We start from the raw sequence: 16,507 nt of genomic DNA, 5'->3' as shown, positions 1-16,507 counted from the left end.
GGCGGCGAATGGAAGCCCTGCTCTCAACAGCCATCCAGCAGATGTTGACAGAGAGCGTTGCGAAGTGCCCTGCTCCGTGGAAGGGTACAGCTCGACTGGCCCAGTTTCGGTGCCAAGGAGCTTCCGCTCTTGAGAGCTCCTCATTTATCAGCAGGTGAAGGTTGTGCCAAGCCGTGTCTCCCTCCCGGCAGGCTGGGCCCCAGGGAGATACAGACCATCACAAAGCAGTTCTGTCAGCGCAAGCTGCCTCTCGGGGTCAACTCCTTGGAACAACTTGGCAGGAAGAAGAAAGACAAGAAGCTGGCTGACCTTACCACTAGCTTTTGCCTTCGTTCCAGAAGCTTAAGCCCAGAGCTTGCCCGCGTGCCTGGGAGAACCATGCTTTGCACTTTGCGCTAATCTCCTTGATGCGGGGGGGGGGGGGGGGGGGGGGGACTGTGGCTGCGAGCTGCCCTGTGAGGGTGATTAATACTGGCTCCTAACTGTGCTTCACACACCCAGAGGGTGGGGTGGCAAGACACATTTTTCTGGTACATTCTTTCATTGGGCCACCAATCTCAGACCAGGGAGATACAGTCTTAGAACTTTTCTGGGCAATTAATCTGAGACCTAGGGAAAATCTCATGCCAGGAGGATTGTTTTGTGTCGTCTTTGCCTTTGGAGTCTCAGTTAAAGTTCTGAATGAAACCGGAGTGGAAAGAGGGAATTGGTTGTTTTCTCCTTGAGGGGGTAAGAAGGGAGGACACGCTGCCCGCGGTTGGCTGCGGGGGTGTGCTTGCTAAGTGGGAAGGGGGTGTCTGGGGTCTGGCATCCACAGAGCACCCCTGAGGCTGCCTCCCTCCCCGCTAGTCCCAAATCTCATTAATGCTTGTCCCCTCCCTGGTCCCCAGGTGCTGCACCTGTACTGTGACACCTGCTCGGTGCCCATCTGTCGCGAGTGCACGATGGGCCGGCACGGCGGCCACAGCTTCATCTACCTGCAGGAGGCGCTGCAGGACTCCAGGGCACTTACCATCCAGCTGCTGGCCGACGCACAGCAGGGCCGCCAGGCCATCCAGGTCAGTCCCCCCCTTTCCCTTGCTCTTTCTTGCACGTGAAACCGGTCCCACTCCCTTTCAGATGGCATGTGTAGGCTACCGGGCAGGCTCCAGGCTCCGGTGTGTGGGGGCCTGGGAACAATGACCCACCGAGCTCCTGTGACCTCCATGCAGCAGTAATCCCTTGGGGCGGGGGAGGGTTTGCCAAGAGGGATGTGGCCAAAGTTGACTAGCCAGTCAGGGCTTGTTGCACACACTTAAGCTCCCTCCCCTCCTCTGCCCTCCCCATCATCTGCCTGTTTCTCATGCAGCCCCCTCCCCAAGTACAAGTGGGCGTTAGCATACCTCAGCTGGGACTGCAGAAAGACTGGGCGCGTAATGCTTTCCAGGCAGATCTCTCCGCTGCTCAGATTTATTTATTTATAGGTGAGACAGAGGTGAGCAACAGAAGTTTAAGATAAGGTTCAGAATCTCAGAGTCTTTCCCAAGCAATAAAAAGTCACTTCCTGGTAACTGAGACCCTTGTGTCTGTTGAGTCCCCATCCCTTTGGGTTTAGGAAGGGACACATGTAACTTTGGGGCATAGAAAAGTTCTCTTACCATTGAGTGGTAGCCTACCTGAATTGACTTAAAATCTTATTGCCTGGTCCAGACGACAAGGTTTTAAGAAAAAATCATGAGATGTTTTCCTTGTAGGAAAAGCTTGAAAGTCAAGGAAACATTGCTAATCATTGAGCAGAAATTGAATGGAAAGTTCACATTCTTAGAGAATGTGAATAAGTGAATTGTGTAAAAAATAAGACCTTTTTTGGAAGTGGTAAGGAATTGATCATGTGCTGTAAAGAAAGGGCAGAAGGGGGCGCCTGCCTGGCTCAGTCGATTCAGCATCCAACTCTTGATTTCTGCTCAGGTCATGAGCTCGCTGTTTGGGAGTTCGAGCCCCACGTTGGGGCTCTGTGCTGACAGTGCAGAGCCTGCTTGGGATTTTCTGTCTCTCTCTCTCTCTCTCTCTCTCTCTCTCTCTCTGCTCCTCCCCTCCTGTTCACATTCATTCATTCATTCATATTCCCTCCCTCTCTCCCCCCCCCCCCCACCCCCTCAAAATAAATAAATAAAGTTAAAATCAGGAAGGGGCAGAAGGATAGTTCTGGGTTTTAATAAGTTTCTCAGCAGCTATCCTGTTCCTATGCATGATACTGAAGTGGTCTTTCTGAAGAGTCAGATTGTCTGTTATTCAAGCCCTGTGATTAGAGGTTTGAGCGTCTGTTTCTGCGGTGACTACTTCTGGCATATTCTAACGCCAGAGCGGGCTGCTTCCTTCTCTACGCCTTCAGAGTGGTTCTTGGTTGTCAGCATCCCCTTTAGCGCATAGTTGTATTTTATTTCTGTTCCGTTTTGGTGAGCTTGTGTCCCCGAGGATGCAGTGGTTGGTGGCTCCCCTTTTTACGGCAGTGGGGACTTCGTCCGTTGCCTTACCCCGCTGGTGTCTCCTGGACCTGGCTGCTGTCAGCGTCACCTGGGGAGCCCCAAGACCTGCTGCGTTTGGGTCCTGCCCCTCCCCCCCGACTGTGACTTCACCTTATTAACCCCTTTCTGTCCTTGGAGATTGAGAACACTCTGGGGTCCTTGAGACACGATTCACAGAATTGCTGGTGCCCTCCACTTTCTGGGATCAGCCACTCTGGAAAGAAAAATGAGTTGTCATGATTCGCTAGAGACGTAAAGAGAGATCTGCGATCTGTGGTTGCAATGATGAAATCTCAAGGAACTGGGAATTTGAGAATTTGACGGAGAGGAGAGAGAAGCAGTCGGACAGAAGATTTTGTCTGCCATGCTTAACTTCTGCAGCGAATACAGTCACTGTGAGCAGACAGTCTGCTGTGAGTAATAAGAAGAACCTAGGGGTGAGATTTAAATATCAGCAGTACTGCTGAGCTCAATGGGGCATTTTGGGGAGGAGCGAAGTGGCAGGAATGAGATGGGAAGCTCAGATTGTTAATCATCTGCATGGCCACATCCAGGTACACCTGCTGAACATCATCTGCATAGGTTGTGAATTGACTGCTTCAAGGTCCTGTGTAACTGGGAGTGGGGGGCGGGGAAGGCACCCTTCTGGGGGTCTTGGTTGCAATTCTTCAGAACCTACTCTCAGCCAGTGATCCAAAGATTGGGGTATGATTGGACAACCATTTCTGTCTGAGTGTTCTTATCAGGTTCTCAGTACATTGACTATTCCTAAAACTATCTCGTGGTCCTCTAATGAGAGTAGAGAGGTTCATACCTGCTAAGAAGTCTCCTGAGTGTTAGAAAACACGGCCCTTCTTTTCCCTCTGAGTTAACTCTGTGATGCTTTTGGGGGAGGGAGGGGGGACTGAGGTAAAGATGGAGAACAAGTTAGTTTTGCTCAAATCATTTGGTGAAGGGTCAGTTTGTTCCCATGTGAGCCTTAGAAACAAACCGTCTCCAAGGTCAGAAGACTGGTAGGGACCCACTCTTCATTGTGAACAAATGTTTTGCAAATGGGCTCCTTCTAGGAGGTCAGGACATCATTGAAACTGATTTAGTGAGAACAAGGAGGAGTTTGCTTTTAACTGAGCCCCTGCTTTTGTATTTAAGGAAGAACACAGTTCTGAAAGCTTCAGGTAGAGTTCCCGTCTCAGTGATGAATCTAAAAACCATTTATAAAGTACGCCTGGAAGACGGTGGAAAAATCCATCACTGGCTAGCACAGGGTAGGCTTTGGTTTATTTTCATAAAGACATAATTAAGACTTGTGTGCAAGTATACAAGTGTTTTTTCCTTTGTTGGTCACTAAGCAGTGGAAAGAATGTCGGATACTGAGAGGTTCCCCACAGGGTAAAGAAGCGACCTTGGAATGCCAGGAAAGAACACTACTTTGGGTGCATGGTGCTTCAGGCACTTGGTTTCTTGCCTTGGTCAATGTTCATGAAATAAATGGCCTCACCACATAATTCATACACTGCCATTTAATAGCGTTTCTATTAAAGAATACAGCAGATAGTATGAAGGCTGTTTTGTTTTGTTTTGTTGTTAAGTGGGAAGGGGCAGAGAGAAGTAGAGGGAGAATCCCAAGCAGGCTCTGTGCTGTCAGCTTGGAGCCCGATGCCGGTCTCACACTCAGGAATCATGACCTGAACTGAGATCAAGAGTTGGAACATAACCAACTGAGTCACCCAGATGCCCCTGACTTTTGTTATTAATATGAACACTGGAGAAGGACGGAGGAACATAATTAACATAAAATTTGGGGGGGAGCGGTAAGCTATTTTAAAATACACATCTAACTGGTGCCACACACACACCCTTTTATACATCCCTTAACTCCATTTAAACTAAAATACAGAATGATTCCGGTCACAGGGTAAGAGATTCTCATTTCTTTTGCAAGGACATTTAAATCGCAAGTTTGAGGGGCAACTGAGTGGCTTAGTTAAGTATCTGATTCCTCTCAGGTCATGATCTCACGATTTATGAGTTTGGGTCCATAAGGCTCATGAATGAACATAGGGCTCTCTGCTCTCAGCACAGAGCCTGCTTCAGATCCTCTGTCTCCCTCTCTGTCTGCCCCTCCCCTGCTCGTGCATGCACTCTCCCTCTCAAAAATAAACATTTAAAAAATAAAGAAGGGGGTGACTTGGGCCTAGATCATGATCTCCTGGTTCGTGAGTTCGAGCCCAACATCAGGCTCTGTGCTAAGAGCTCAGAGCCTGGAGCCTCTTCCGATTCTATGTCTCCCTCTGTCTACCCTACCCCACTTGTGCTCCGTCTCTCTCTCAAAAAGAAGTAAGTGTTTAAAATATTTTTTAAAATAAAAAAACAAATTAAGTTTCTAAGTTTGATTTGGACATCGTTGGTCTAAGAAACTGTCCTCAACTTGTTCATTTACCCTTCCTTTGTTCTTTTGTTGTTGTTCATTTACTCATGATATTATTGAATAAATGCATCATTTGGGAGCTTTTAAATACTTCTTGTGTGTACTGGCAAGTCAGGTTCAAGAAGCAGGAGATATTCTGGAAGTAGGCTTTATTTTTGCCAATAACTTAAGGCCTCAAACTGAGTAAGAAGTTGTAAGGAATAGTTGTAAGAGATTTAAATTATGACAGCAGACACCAAAATAAAATCCTAGTAAGGGTTATTACATGGAAACGAAGGGGACAAGTATTAAAAAAAAAAAAAAAAAGAAAACGCAAACTGGAGGTAGATATATTAGAAGTGATACGAGGAGGGTGCGTGAGTGGCTCAGTCGGTAAAGCGTCCAACTCTTGATTTCAGCTCAGGCTGTATCTGTCTCACGGTTCAAGATTGAGCCCTGTGCCCGGCTCTGCACTGATAGCATGGAGCCTGCTTGGGATTTTGTCTACCTCTCTCTGCCCCTGCCCTGCTGGCTGGCATTCTCTCTCTCTCTCTCTCTCTCTCTCTCTCTCACTCTCTCTCTCTCTCACTCTCAAAAATACACTTAAAAGAAGCAATACAAGAAACTTATGCATAATGTTAAAGTTTTTATTTTTTGTAAGTAATCTCTACACCCAACATGGGGCTTGAACTCACGACCCTGAGATCAAGAGTCACATGCTCTTCTGACTGAGCCAGCCAGGTGCCCCCAAAATGCATGCATGTTAATAGGAGAACAGCAAACTGGCAAATGGGGCAGAGAAATAGTTACTCTGAAAAGATCATAATCAGTAGGCACAACTTGTAGGAAGGAAGAGACAACACAGGTGAAGGAATGAAAGGGCTGCAGACACCTTGCAAAGACACAGTCTGACCACTTCATATAAAGTACAGAAGTGTATTCAGCCTGAGCAGCAGCCAGTTATAATGACACCGGAGCACTATTTTGGATAAGTGACGGAGTAAGTACACCACACGTGATCTTTGTGAGTGGGAGAGCATGTTTTGAGAAAATATCCAGAGCTTTAAATACAGAAGGAACTCCGTCCTCTTAATAGGAATCTCCAAGGCCGTGTCCTACATCCTGAAGGTGCAGCTTGTACCGGTAGGAAAGGTCAACAATAGGAATTAAGGTTTTTCAGCCCCTTACATTCATAGAGTTTGGGATCACATTATAATACAGTGTTAACTAAAACTAGGAAACCCTGGGGCACCTGGGTGGCGCAGTCGGTTGGGCGTCCGACTTCAGCCAGGTCACGATCTCGCGGTCCGTGGGTTCGAGCCCCGCGTCAGGCTCTGGGTTGATGGCTCAGAGCCTGGAGCCTGTTTCCGATTCTGTGTCTCCCTCTCTCTCTGCCCCTCCCCTGTTCATGCTCTGTCTCTCTCTGTCCCAAAAATAAATAAATGTTGAAAAAAAAAATTTAAAAAAAAAAATAAATAAATAAAACTAGGAAACCCTGAAATTGGTCCAGGAAAAATTATGCAAAACGAGTAAAGATGCATAAAAAAAATTATTATGGGAGGAAGTAGAAATAAGCCAAAATAAGAATAGTGGCGTTTTGCTGATTATGGTGGGACTGAGGCAGTTTTCTTTCCCCCAGTTTTATTGAGGGAAATGGATATTCAATGAACTGTACGTATTTAAAGCATATGAACACATATATATTCAACGTGTATTTCACCCTTGAAAACACAACTGTGTCAAGGTTAGGAACATGTTTATCACCGTCAAGTGTTTTCTTAAATTCTTGTGATAGTACCTGCTTTCCAGGTCCCAAGCAATTTATTCATCCCCATTCTGTCATAGTTTAGGATTTTGTTTGTTTTAATCTGGGAGGAAATGAATTTAGCCATGAGTAACAGGCCTTCACTCTGCTCCCAAATGTGGTAGCTTAAATATGCAAGGTGTTAATTTCTCCTGTTTCAAAAAGTTATTCTAGAGGTACAGATAGTCACTGGGGAGTCCTTCAGCTTTGCTTCGCCATGCCGAGGTGTTGACATTCATACCTTTGGCTACAAATGGCTGCTGGAACTCACGGTATAGCGTCTATATTCTGGACAATTGAAAGGAAACAGGCATGCTCCCGCCTTTTGTAGAGATTTCCTAGAAGGCTGCATGGCACTTCTCAATTGGTCAAAATCCAGTCTTTTGACTGCTTCATTCGCCAGGGCGTTTTTCCTTCCAGGTGTTTAAGTTCCAGTTAGTTAACATACAGTGTAATATTAGTTTCAGGTTTAGGATTTAGTGATTCGTCACTTAACATACAACATCCAGTGCTCATCACAAGTGCCCTTCTTAATACCCATCACCCATTTAATCTAGCCTCCCCCCCCAGCTTCCCCCCAGCAAACCTCAGTTCTCTATAATTCAGAGTCTGTTTTATGGTTGGCTTCTCTTTCCCCCCGCCACATGTTCACCTGTTTTGTTCCTTAAATTCCACACATGAGTGAAATCATATAGTATTTGCCTTTCTGTGACTTATTTCACTTAGCATAATAGACTCTACCTCCATCCATGGCAAGATTTCATTCTTTATGGCTGAGTACTATATGTATATGTATATATACTATATGTGTATATATGTGTGTGTGTGTGTATATATATATATATACACACACACACCCCACATCTTCTTTATTCGTTCATCGGTCGATGGACATTTGGACTCTTCATAGCTTGGCTATCATTGATAATGCTGCTACGTATAACAGCAGGGTGCATAGATTTCCTTGAATCAGTGTCTCTGTGTCCTTTGGGTAAATTCCTAGCAGTGCAATTGCTGGATCACAGGGTAGTTCTGTTTTTAATTTTTTTCAGGAACCTCCACACTTTCCAGAGCGGCTGCACCAGTTTGCGTTCCCACCAAACAGTGCAAGAGGGTTTCCCTTTCTCTGCATCCTTGCCAACATCTGTTATTTCCTGTGCTGTTAATTTTAGCCATTTGCAGGGGCGTTTTGATTCAAGTTCGCTAGAGCTTCTGTTACTCTTCATCTGATAACTAGTATTAGTGAGTAGTAGTGATAAGAGTAAAGTGGGTGTTGTGCACACTGGCTATCGTTGCCCTACCCTTTTCCTGACTTCCTTTATTGGACTTGAGTTGCCTACCTGGTTGAAAGGGTAAACGCTCTTCAGGTTAAACTACAGTGATAAATACCGCGCCATTTAGCACAAAAATTAGAAGGACTGAGCTTGATGACTAAGCATGACTTTCTTAAATTGCATAAGTGAAGATAAATGTAAGTTAATCCAGACTCTCTGGACTACCTTGGTTCCCTGACTTCTGTTTGTTTGATCACTTTAATAGACCATGCACCCTGCGGCATTGGAAAGTCTATCCCAAGGAATATCTGCCGCTGTGGAAAGTCTATCCCAAGGAATGCTGAGGGTGGCTACTGTTTTATGTGAATTTCTACAAACCAATGCAGAAAGTAGATGAAAGAAACATTTTTTCTGTTACAGATCTGGAAATGGAAGAACAAAATTTAGTCGTTATGCTTAAGATCCCAGATCTCCTCAGCCATAGGCCTTGTCTTTTCACCAGTAAGAATGAACAGTCCTGGGGCGCCTGGGTGGCTCAGTCGGTTAAGTGTTCGGCTTCAGCGCAGGTCATGATCTCATGGTTACTGAGTTCAAGCCCCGTGTCGGGCTCTGTGCTGACAGTTCAGAGCCTGGTGTTGGCTTACGATTCTGTGTCTCCCTGTCTCTGCCCCTCCCCAGCTTGCACTCTGTCTCTCTCAAAAACAAATAGACATTAAAAAAAACATTTCAAGTGAACCGTCCCTGTTTCCTGAGCTCTACTCTGTTTTAGGCACTGGAACAGGCACTTTCTCCAGTATGCGAGGTTTGGGTGTTCGTTCCATTTGGCAGAGAGAAAATTGTGCTTGAAAGCGACTAAGCAACCCCCCAGAAGTCCCACTGGCAATGAGTGGGGGGATTGCAGTTTGAGTCCAAAACTGATGGTCACCTCTCATTGGGGAGGCAGCTGTGCCCCCGCCTTCCCTTCTTGTGCGTATGCACACAGTGTACACAAATGTGAGGGACTCGAGTGCACCGTGACCTAATTGACATTTTTCCCAGGCGGTCTTCATGAGGATCCTTGGTTGCAGTTGAATGAAAGGAGAGGAATAGTCTCAAGGGACCGGGTAGAACACGGATGGATCGGGCTTCAGGTGTCCAGGGACTCAGACCTTGGTGCCAGCACTCGGTCTCTTAGCTCTGCCTCTCTCCATGGTGGCCTCGTTCTTGCTGTTGAACGTGGTGGCCATACACGGAGATGCCTTCCACTCTTGCAGTATTGCAGCAAGCTATCCTCAGGGGAAGAGTTTTCCTTTTCCTCTCTTCTCCCTGTTGGGGAGAGGTTGGAACCTCCATTTGTAAAATTGCAGGGAAGGGCCTTGATCGACCTGGCATCCTTCATTCCTCCTTGGGGACTGCACCTGGAGGCACTATGATTGGAAACTTCCTTTGGACTAAATGAATGAGCACGAACACATCCCATAAGTAAAGGATACTACAGCCAAATCTGCAGTCAGATTTAAGTTCTTACCAGCCTTACCTTTGCATGAGTATCCATGACCGTTCACAATATATCTGAACTCCGTACAACTTGGGACTTGTGTGTTTTCATTTCCTTCTTACCAGCTTTTGTTTATAAAAGACTTTTAAGAGCTCCATTTCCTTTCTTCAAACAGGCACATTTATCCATTATTAAATTACAAGTGTTGGATGTACAGTTGACTGAACCACGGTTCCTGAGATATAACTCTGAGAGACTCACTACTTGTTTTTATTTAGCTTGAGACACTTAGTTCCAGAAAAAAAAAAAAACAACACCCAGAAGCAAATCCTTCAATTAATTCTATTTAATCCTGTATAGAGAATTAACTCTGACAAAGGGTCTAGAGTTATCTACAATGAAGGAAGCATGAAAGATGGTCTGTAGTGTACCTCATCGATGTTTTAAGACTGATCACTCGATTTTTATGGCTTTTTAAAACCTTTTATTACTTCAACTTTGACTCTTCCTGGAAGTAAAACTTTTTGGTCACTTATGTAATTAGAGGATTTCATAAGGTGCACTGATTCCCCTGGGTTGGGAGAGATGTCTATAATCAGGATCAAGACACAAGTTGCTCTCGTAAAGGGAGCCTTGATTTTTCAATTAATGTATTTATCGCACTTAAGATGCCATTGGTTGTAATATGCACATTTATTTTAGATGTACCTCACAAAGGGAAAGCCCCACTGACAGTTTTAAGATGAGTCTTAGTTGTTTTTTTTTTTAACTTTAATTTTTTTTTTTTAACGTTTATTTATTTTTGGGACAGAGAGAGAGAGAGAGAGCATGAACGGGGGAGGGGCAGAGAGAGAGGGAGACACAGAATCGGAAGCAGGCTCCAGGCTCCGAGCCAACAGCCCAGAACCCGACGCGGGGCTCGAACTCACGGACTGCGAGATCGTGACCTGAGCTGAAGTCGGACACTTAACCGACTGAGCCACCCAGGCGCCCCAAGATGAGTCTTAGTTTCAAAGTATTAAATGTGATAAAATTACATTTTAGAGTGAACTACAGTATCTCCCATGTCCAGTTTTGTGCTCTGTGAGTTTGCAGGTGACATTGGCATTCTCTGGTATTCTTCTGCCTGTTGGGACACCAGTGATACCAGTCACCTGGCCACCCCTGTTTCCCCTAACAGATATCATTAATCGCTTTCTGTACTCTTCCCTCGGAAACCCAGTTGGCCTCCACACTGACTGACCAGCACTCGGCTGGCACACTGATTTGCCTACCCAGATGGAGACCCTCAGCTTTCAGATGTTAGACTGGACCTGCCAGCTCTAAATGACAACATTGGGGTGCCTGCGTGGCTCAGTCAGTTACACATCTGGCTCAGGTCCCATGAGATCAAGCCTGGTTGGGATTGTCTCTCCCTCTCTTTGCCCCTCCTTCGCTCACACATGGTTCTGAGCACTCATTCTCTCCCCCTCTGTCTGTCTCTCTCTCTCTCTCTCTCTCTCTCTCTCTCTCTCTGTCTCTCAAAATAAAGGTTTAAGAGATAACGAGGGGCACCTGGGCAGCTCTGTCAGTTGAGCATCCAACTTTGGCTTAGGTCGTTACTTCATCGTTCATTGGTTCGAGCCCTGCATTAGGCTCTGTGCTGACAGCTCAGTGCTTGAAGCCTACTTTGGATTCTGTGTCTCCTTCCCTGCCTCTCTCTCTCTCTCTCTCTCTCTCTGTCTCTCTGTCTCTCTGTCTCTCTCTCAAAAACGAATAAACATTTGAAAAAATTAAAAAGGATAACATTTTTCTGGGGTGCCTGGGTGGCTCGGCTGGTTGAGCGTGCAACTTCAGGTCAGGTCATGATCTCATGGTTGGTGAGTTTGAGCCCCACGTCAGGCTCTCTGCTGTCTGCTCAGAGCCTGCTTCAGATCCTCTGTCTCCCTCTCTCTGCCCCTCCCCTGCTTGTGCACGCGCTGTTCTCTTTCTTTCAAAAATAAATCGAAAAAAAAAAAAAGAAAAAAATAACATTCTTCTCTAGCTGCATGCTTGTTGGGTAATTTTTGTTTTCCCTTCTTTAATGTAAATTGAATGTTTCTGCTTTTGAAATTTACCTAGCCCTTTTACCCACTGTCATTTCCCCCCTCCCACCTGCTCCTTGTTTCCTTCAAATGCCCTGTTTAGATAATGGAAACTAGTTCAGCAGGTCCTGGTCTGCACATCTTGGAATGCAGTGCTTGACCGGACTTTATATGATTAGGAAAAGGACGCTATATTTTGTCTCTGCACGTAGGACTTTTATGACTCTCAACCCAGGGAATGAGCCTATCCTTGCGCACTTGGGGATCGCTCAAGTTACAGTAAGAGCTTTGTACCCCTTCTACCTGATTGAAAAATAGAAGAAACCATCCTCGTCATAGAAGGGAAATCGAGGGGCGCCTGGGTGGCGCAGTCGGTTAAGCGTCCGACTTCAGCCAGGTCACGATCTCGCGGTCCGTGAGTTCGAGCCCCGCGTCAGGCTCTGGGCTGATGGCTCGGAGCCTGGAGCCTGTTTCCGATTCTGTGTCTCCCTCTCTCTCTGCCCCTCCCCCGTTCATGCTCTGTCTCTCTCTGTCCCAAAAATAAAAAAAATAAAAAAATAAAAAAAAAAACGTTGAAAAAGAAGGGAAATCGAGACCCGAGGGCCTGCTAGGGACCTGGCAGGGAGCAGGCCTGGCTAGGAGACAGTAGGGAGAGAGGCAAATAGACACTCGTAGGCAAAGAGGGTGGTCCTTGCTCTGTCCTGCAGGAGGTTCTTGTCCTGTGGGAACGTAAGCCCGTTACTTCCATTTCCTGTGGTTTTCATGGAGAATCAGTCGGTATATGATACGGCGTTGGTGTACATAGCAGTTTGCCGCCTCTGCTTTCCGTTGAGGAAGCTAAGAAATCTATGGGCAAAGGCTTGGTTGCCTCCTCGGTCACGTATTGACTGGGACGCCAGCTAATGCATCTGAAAACAGGGTGTGTGGGTTACTAAGGTATACTCTGCACGGAATCTGACCCCTTCGCACTTGTGCCGCGTGGTGCTGGGCTGCGGCCCTGCAAACAGCGTGTCCGCAAGTCGGGAAAAGGGACTTCCTTCTTCCATTTGCCTTCCTGCTCGTAGCAGCATTTCTTCGCCCTGGCAGCAGAGGTTAGTTCAGTTTCCAGCTTTTGCCACTCCCAGAATGAGCTGGGCATGGCCCCTGGTCCCTGCTTGTAACCGCGTCTCTTCTCTGTGTCCTCCTGGCCCAAGGGTGGTGGCTGCTTACCTGTTACGGTCTGCCTCTCGGCCTCCATATGCCCTTTGCCCTGACAGTTCTCCACTTCCTGTTTAACCAGATTCTCACACTAAATCATCTCTGTTTAAAAAAGTCTGTTGAGGTTTCCCATTTTCTGAATCCATCCTGACCGCCTGAGACCTTTGAAATCGACCTCGCGCATTTAGGATACCTGTATATATGCATTCAGTGATTGATCGGTCTAAATTTTGATTGTTGGGTAATTTGGATATTTCCATCTGCTTCAGTTTGTTGGCTGCTGTTTCCTAGGGCTGCTATAAGAAATTACCATAAACTGGTGACTTAAAATAGGAATTTATTCGTGCGTGATTCTGGGGGCTAGGAGTCCGAAATCAAGGTGTCAACATGGCTGTGCTCTGAAGGCTTTAGGGAAGAACCACTCCTTGCCTTCTCCAAGCTTCTGGTAGTCACCAGCACTGCTTGGTTTTCCTTGGCTTGTACCTGCACGGCTCCTAATTCCTGTCCCTGTTGTCATGTGGTCTTTCTCTGCGTGTCTGTGTCTTTTAAATTTTTTTTTTTTTTCAAAGTTTTTTATTTTTATTTTTGGGACAGAGAGAGACAGAGCATGAACGGGGGAGGGGCAGAGAGAGAGGGAGACACAGAATCGGAAACAGGCTCCAGGCTCCGAGCCATCAGCCCAGAGCCTGACGCGGGGCTCGAACTCACGGACCGCGAGATCGTGACCTGGCTGAAGTCGGACGCTCAACCGACTGCGCCACCCAGGCGCCCCTGCGTGTCTGTGTCTTTACGTGGCCTTATGTGATGATCCCTCATTGGATTTGGGACTCCTTCTAGTCCAACATGACCACATCGTAACTCGTCAGCCTGAAATTAGGGGACGCAATATATTTTTTTAAATATTGATTTATATTTTTTAAACCTTTTTTGATCTTTCACATTTACTTATTATTGAGAGACAGAGAGACATAGAGTGTGAGCAGGAGAGGGACAGAGAGAGGGGGAGACACAGAATCTGAAGCAGGCTCCAGGCTCTGAGCTGTCAGCATAGATCCTCGAACTCAGGAGCCATGAAATTCATGACCTGAGCTGAAGTCAGCCTTAACCAACTCAGCCACCCGGGCTCCCTGAGAGAGAGGGAGGGAGGGAGGGAGGGAGGGAGGGAGGGAGGGAGGGAGGGAGGGAGGGAGAGAAAGAGAGGGAGAGAGCGAGCGAGCGAGCAGGGAAGGGGCAGAGAGAAAGGGAGACAGAGAATCCGAAGCAGGCTGCAGGCACAGAGCCGGACACGGGGCTCGAACTCACAAACTGCGAGGTCATGACCTGAGCCTAAGTCGGATCCTTAACCAACTGAGCTGCCCAGGCGCCCCTAATAGTGATTTATTTTTGAGAGCGAGAGAGAGCATGCAAGCAGGTGTGGGGCACAGGGGGTGGGGTAGAGGATCCAAGGTGGACTTCACACTGACAGCAGAGAGCCTGACCTCAGGCTTGAACTCACAAACCATGAGATCATGACCTGAGCCGAAGTTGGATGCTTAACCAACTGAGCGCCCAGGTGCCCCTGGGGGAGACAGTATTTAACCCAATATACTTACCTAGTGCTTTGTTAAAATAATGGCCATGGCCGTAGACATTAGCACGGGTAAAACATATCATGGACTGTGTAACTAGCCCCGCATTTCGTTTGATATGCAATGCAATGACACTTAGGTAGGAAAGGTGGAACAGAAACACGGGAAGGGGTCGTTCACTGCCAGTTTCAGGAAGGAAGTGGCATCTGAGCTGAGTTGTAAAATGTAGGCTGAATTTGGAAGAGACTGCATTCCAAGCCAGGGATAGTCACTGAGCATTCCAGATCTGCCCAAGTGCCACCTCTGATCAGCTCAGTGGATTGTTAGGCCTCACAGGGATTGGGGCAGAGGATGCCATGAGCAGTCAGCCACGTCAAGCAAGGGTGCTTTGGAGGCAGTTGTGACGTGAGTGTGACTTTCATGCCATTGCACGTCACCTAGACTGAGAGCATTAACGGGGGGATTCCCTGTTGTAAGCGACTGTTTAAAAGGAAGCATAGTCCTACAAATGAGGGTGCTCATATGTGTTGTTGGGTTCCATTTATGTGAACCATCCAGAAGAGACAGTGGTGTGGAGACAGAAGGGTATGGGCGCCGTGGGGAGAAGGGAGGTGGAAGACTGCCTAGTGGGTGTGGAAGTGTGCGGGGCTAGATGGCTGTGATGCTTACATAACTCATAAGGTGCTAAATACCACTGCATTTTATGGCCTACGTCTATTACCACAATTTAAAAACAAAATTGGGCAGGAAGTGTGCGTGGGCCTAGGTGCAGGACTGTGCCTGTAAGCCGGGAGGTCCATGGGATGAAGGGGAAGCATGCTTGAGGTTCCCCTGCAGGTGTTGATCTGCTGAGCGCTGTTGATAAGGTAAACACGATGTCCTACTCGGCCAGGTGCTGTGCTGAGCTCCCTCTGTGGATTATCCTGCCTTTCCCTCCCCTTCGCCCAGGCTGCAGAAGGCCTGGCCCTTGTCCGAGGCCTTGCAACTACTGGAACGTGGAACTGGGGTCTGAAACTGGGGTACCCGACTCCTAGGATGACTCCAGCCTGCTTTGCCCAAGACTGCCTCAGTTGTATCCTCCACGTGCTGGAAACCCTTGGTCCAGGGTGTGCCCGTGGTTGGTTCCTGAGCCCAGACCAGGCTCCAAACCCTTGGTGCTCCTCTAGGCCCCTCCTAATATGGGACACCCACCCTAGGACCTGTTGAGCACCGTCAGCGGTTTGGAATCCCTGATTTCATACCTCAGTATCTCAAAGAAATCCTTGTGGCTTTTCAAGACACATCATGTAATATTAATGAAAACACTGGGCCTTCTGTCTTGATTAATTTTTTATGAACAATAATACGTCTGATTAAACTGGCTGCTTTACTAGGGCTGCTGGTCCAGGGTGGGGCACACGGTGGTGAGGAGATGGTCTGGCGAGCTGGCTTGACCACAGGGCGCGCACGGTTTCTCTGGCAGAGCAGACGGTCCCCTGGGTCACTGGGGGCTGGTGCTGGCTGGAATGAGCTGAGCTGCTAATGCTTTGACAGCAACGGGAGGCCTGCAGCTCCCCCACACCTTCGCCTGAGGGCTGTGCCGGCCTGCGGGGTCTTCCCTGGTGGCCAGTAAGGCCAGAAAGTCTGTGGGGGAGTGGCACATTTCACATCCGATCCTCCTTCCCGGTTTGGGGCCGGGGCCCCGCTACCCTGGACTCCCGGTGTCAGAGTAGCTCTTAACGGGCCTGCTGTTCGCTGTGTAGGTGCCGTTTCCCAAACGAGGAAATCCGGCGCTTGCCCGCATGTCCCTCGGTTCCATGTCGGACAGGTGCACTCTCTCCCTGCGTGCCTGCTTTCTTTCCAGGGAAGCGGGCCAAGTGGTCCCGGGGCCCAGGCTGTGAGCTTTTCAGGTCTCTGACCTGCACGGAGCAGCGGAGGTCCTCCTAACGCCGTGAGCTTGTTCTTGGTTTTCCAGCTGAGCATCGAGCAGGCCCAGACGGTGGCAGAACAGGTGGAGATGAAGGCCAAGGTGGTACAGTCGGAGGTCAAAGCCGTGACTGCGCGGCACAAGAAGGCCCTGGAGGAACGGGAGTGTGAGCTGCTGTGGAAGGTAAGGGGAGCTCGTGCACCCCTGCCCCGGCCTCCGCGGCCGTTGGGTTTTCCGTGAGCTGCAGGGAACCCATGAGGACTTGAGCGTCTGCTCGCTTCCAGACCCCAGCTGGAAGCCGGGAGGT

At 47.9% G+C, this 16,507-nt stretch overlaps 1 protein-coding gene across 1 annotated transcript in view; it reads left to right on the top strand.

The window, feature by feature from the left end:
- Positions 1–16,507, top strand: part of TRIM71 (tripartite motif containing 71) — a 68,454-nt gene that overhangs the window by 43,285 nt on the left and 8,662 nt on the right. The window contains exons 2-3 of the mRNA XM_058729281.1: positions 891–1,058; positions 16,249–16,383. Of these exons, the coding sequence (XP_058585264.1) occupies positions 891–1,058; positions 16,249–16,383 (303 nt within the window). The remainder of the gene's footprint in view (positions 1–890; positions 1,059–16,248; positions 16,384–16,507) is intronic.

Source organism: Neofelis nebulosa, chromosome 5 (genome assembly GCF_028018385.1).
Source record: "Neofelis nebulosa isolate mNeoNeb1 chromosome 5, mNeoNeb1.pri, whole genome shotgun sequence".
In the NCBI taxonomy this organism is placed as follows: domain Eukaryota; kingdom Metazoa; phylum Chordata; class Mammalia; order Carnivora; family Felidae; genus Neofelis; species Neofelis nebulosa.
The sequence above is the reverse complement of the archived record's forward strand: the minus strand, read 5'-3'. Positions and strand labels throughout refer to the sequence as shown.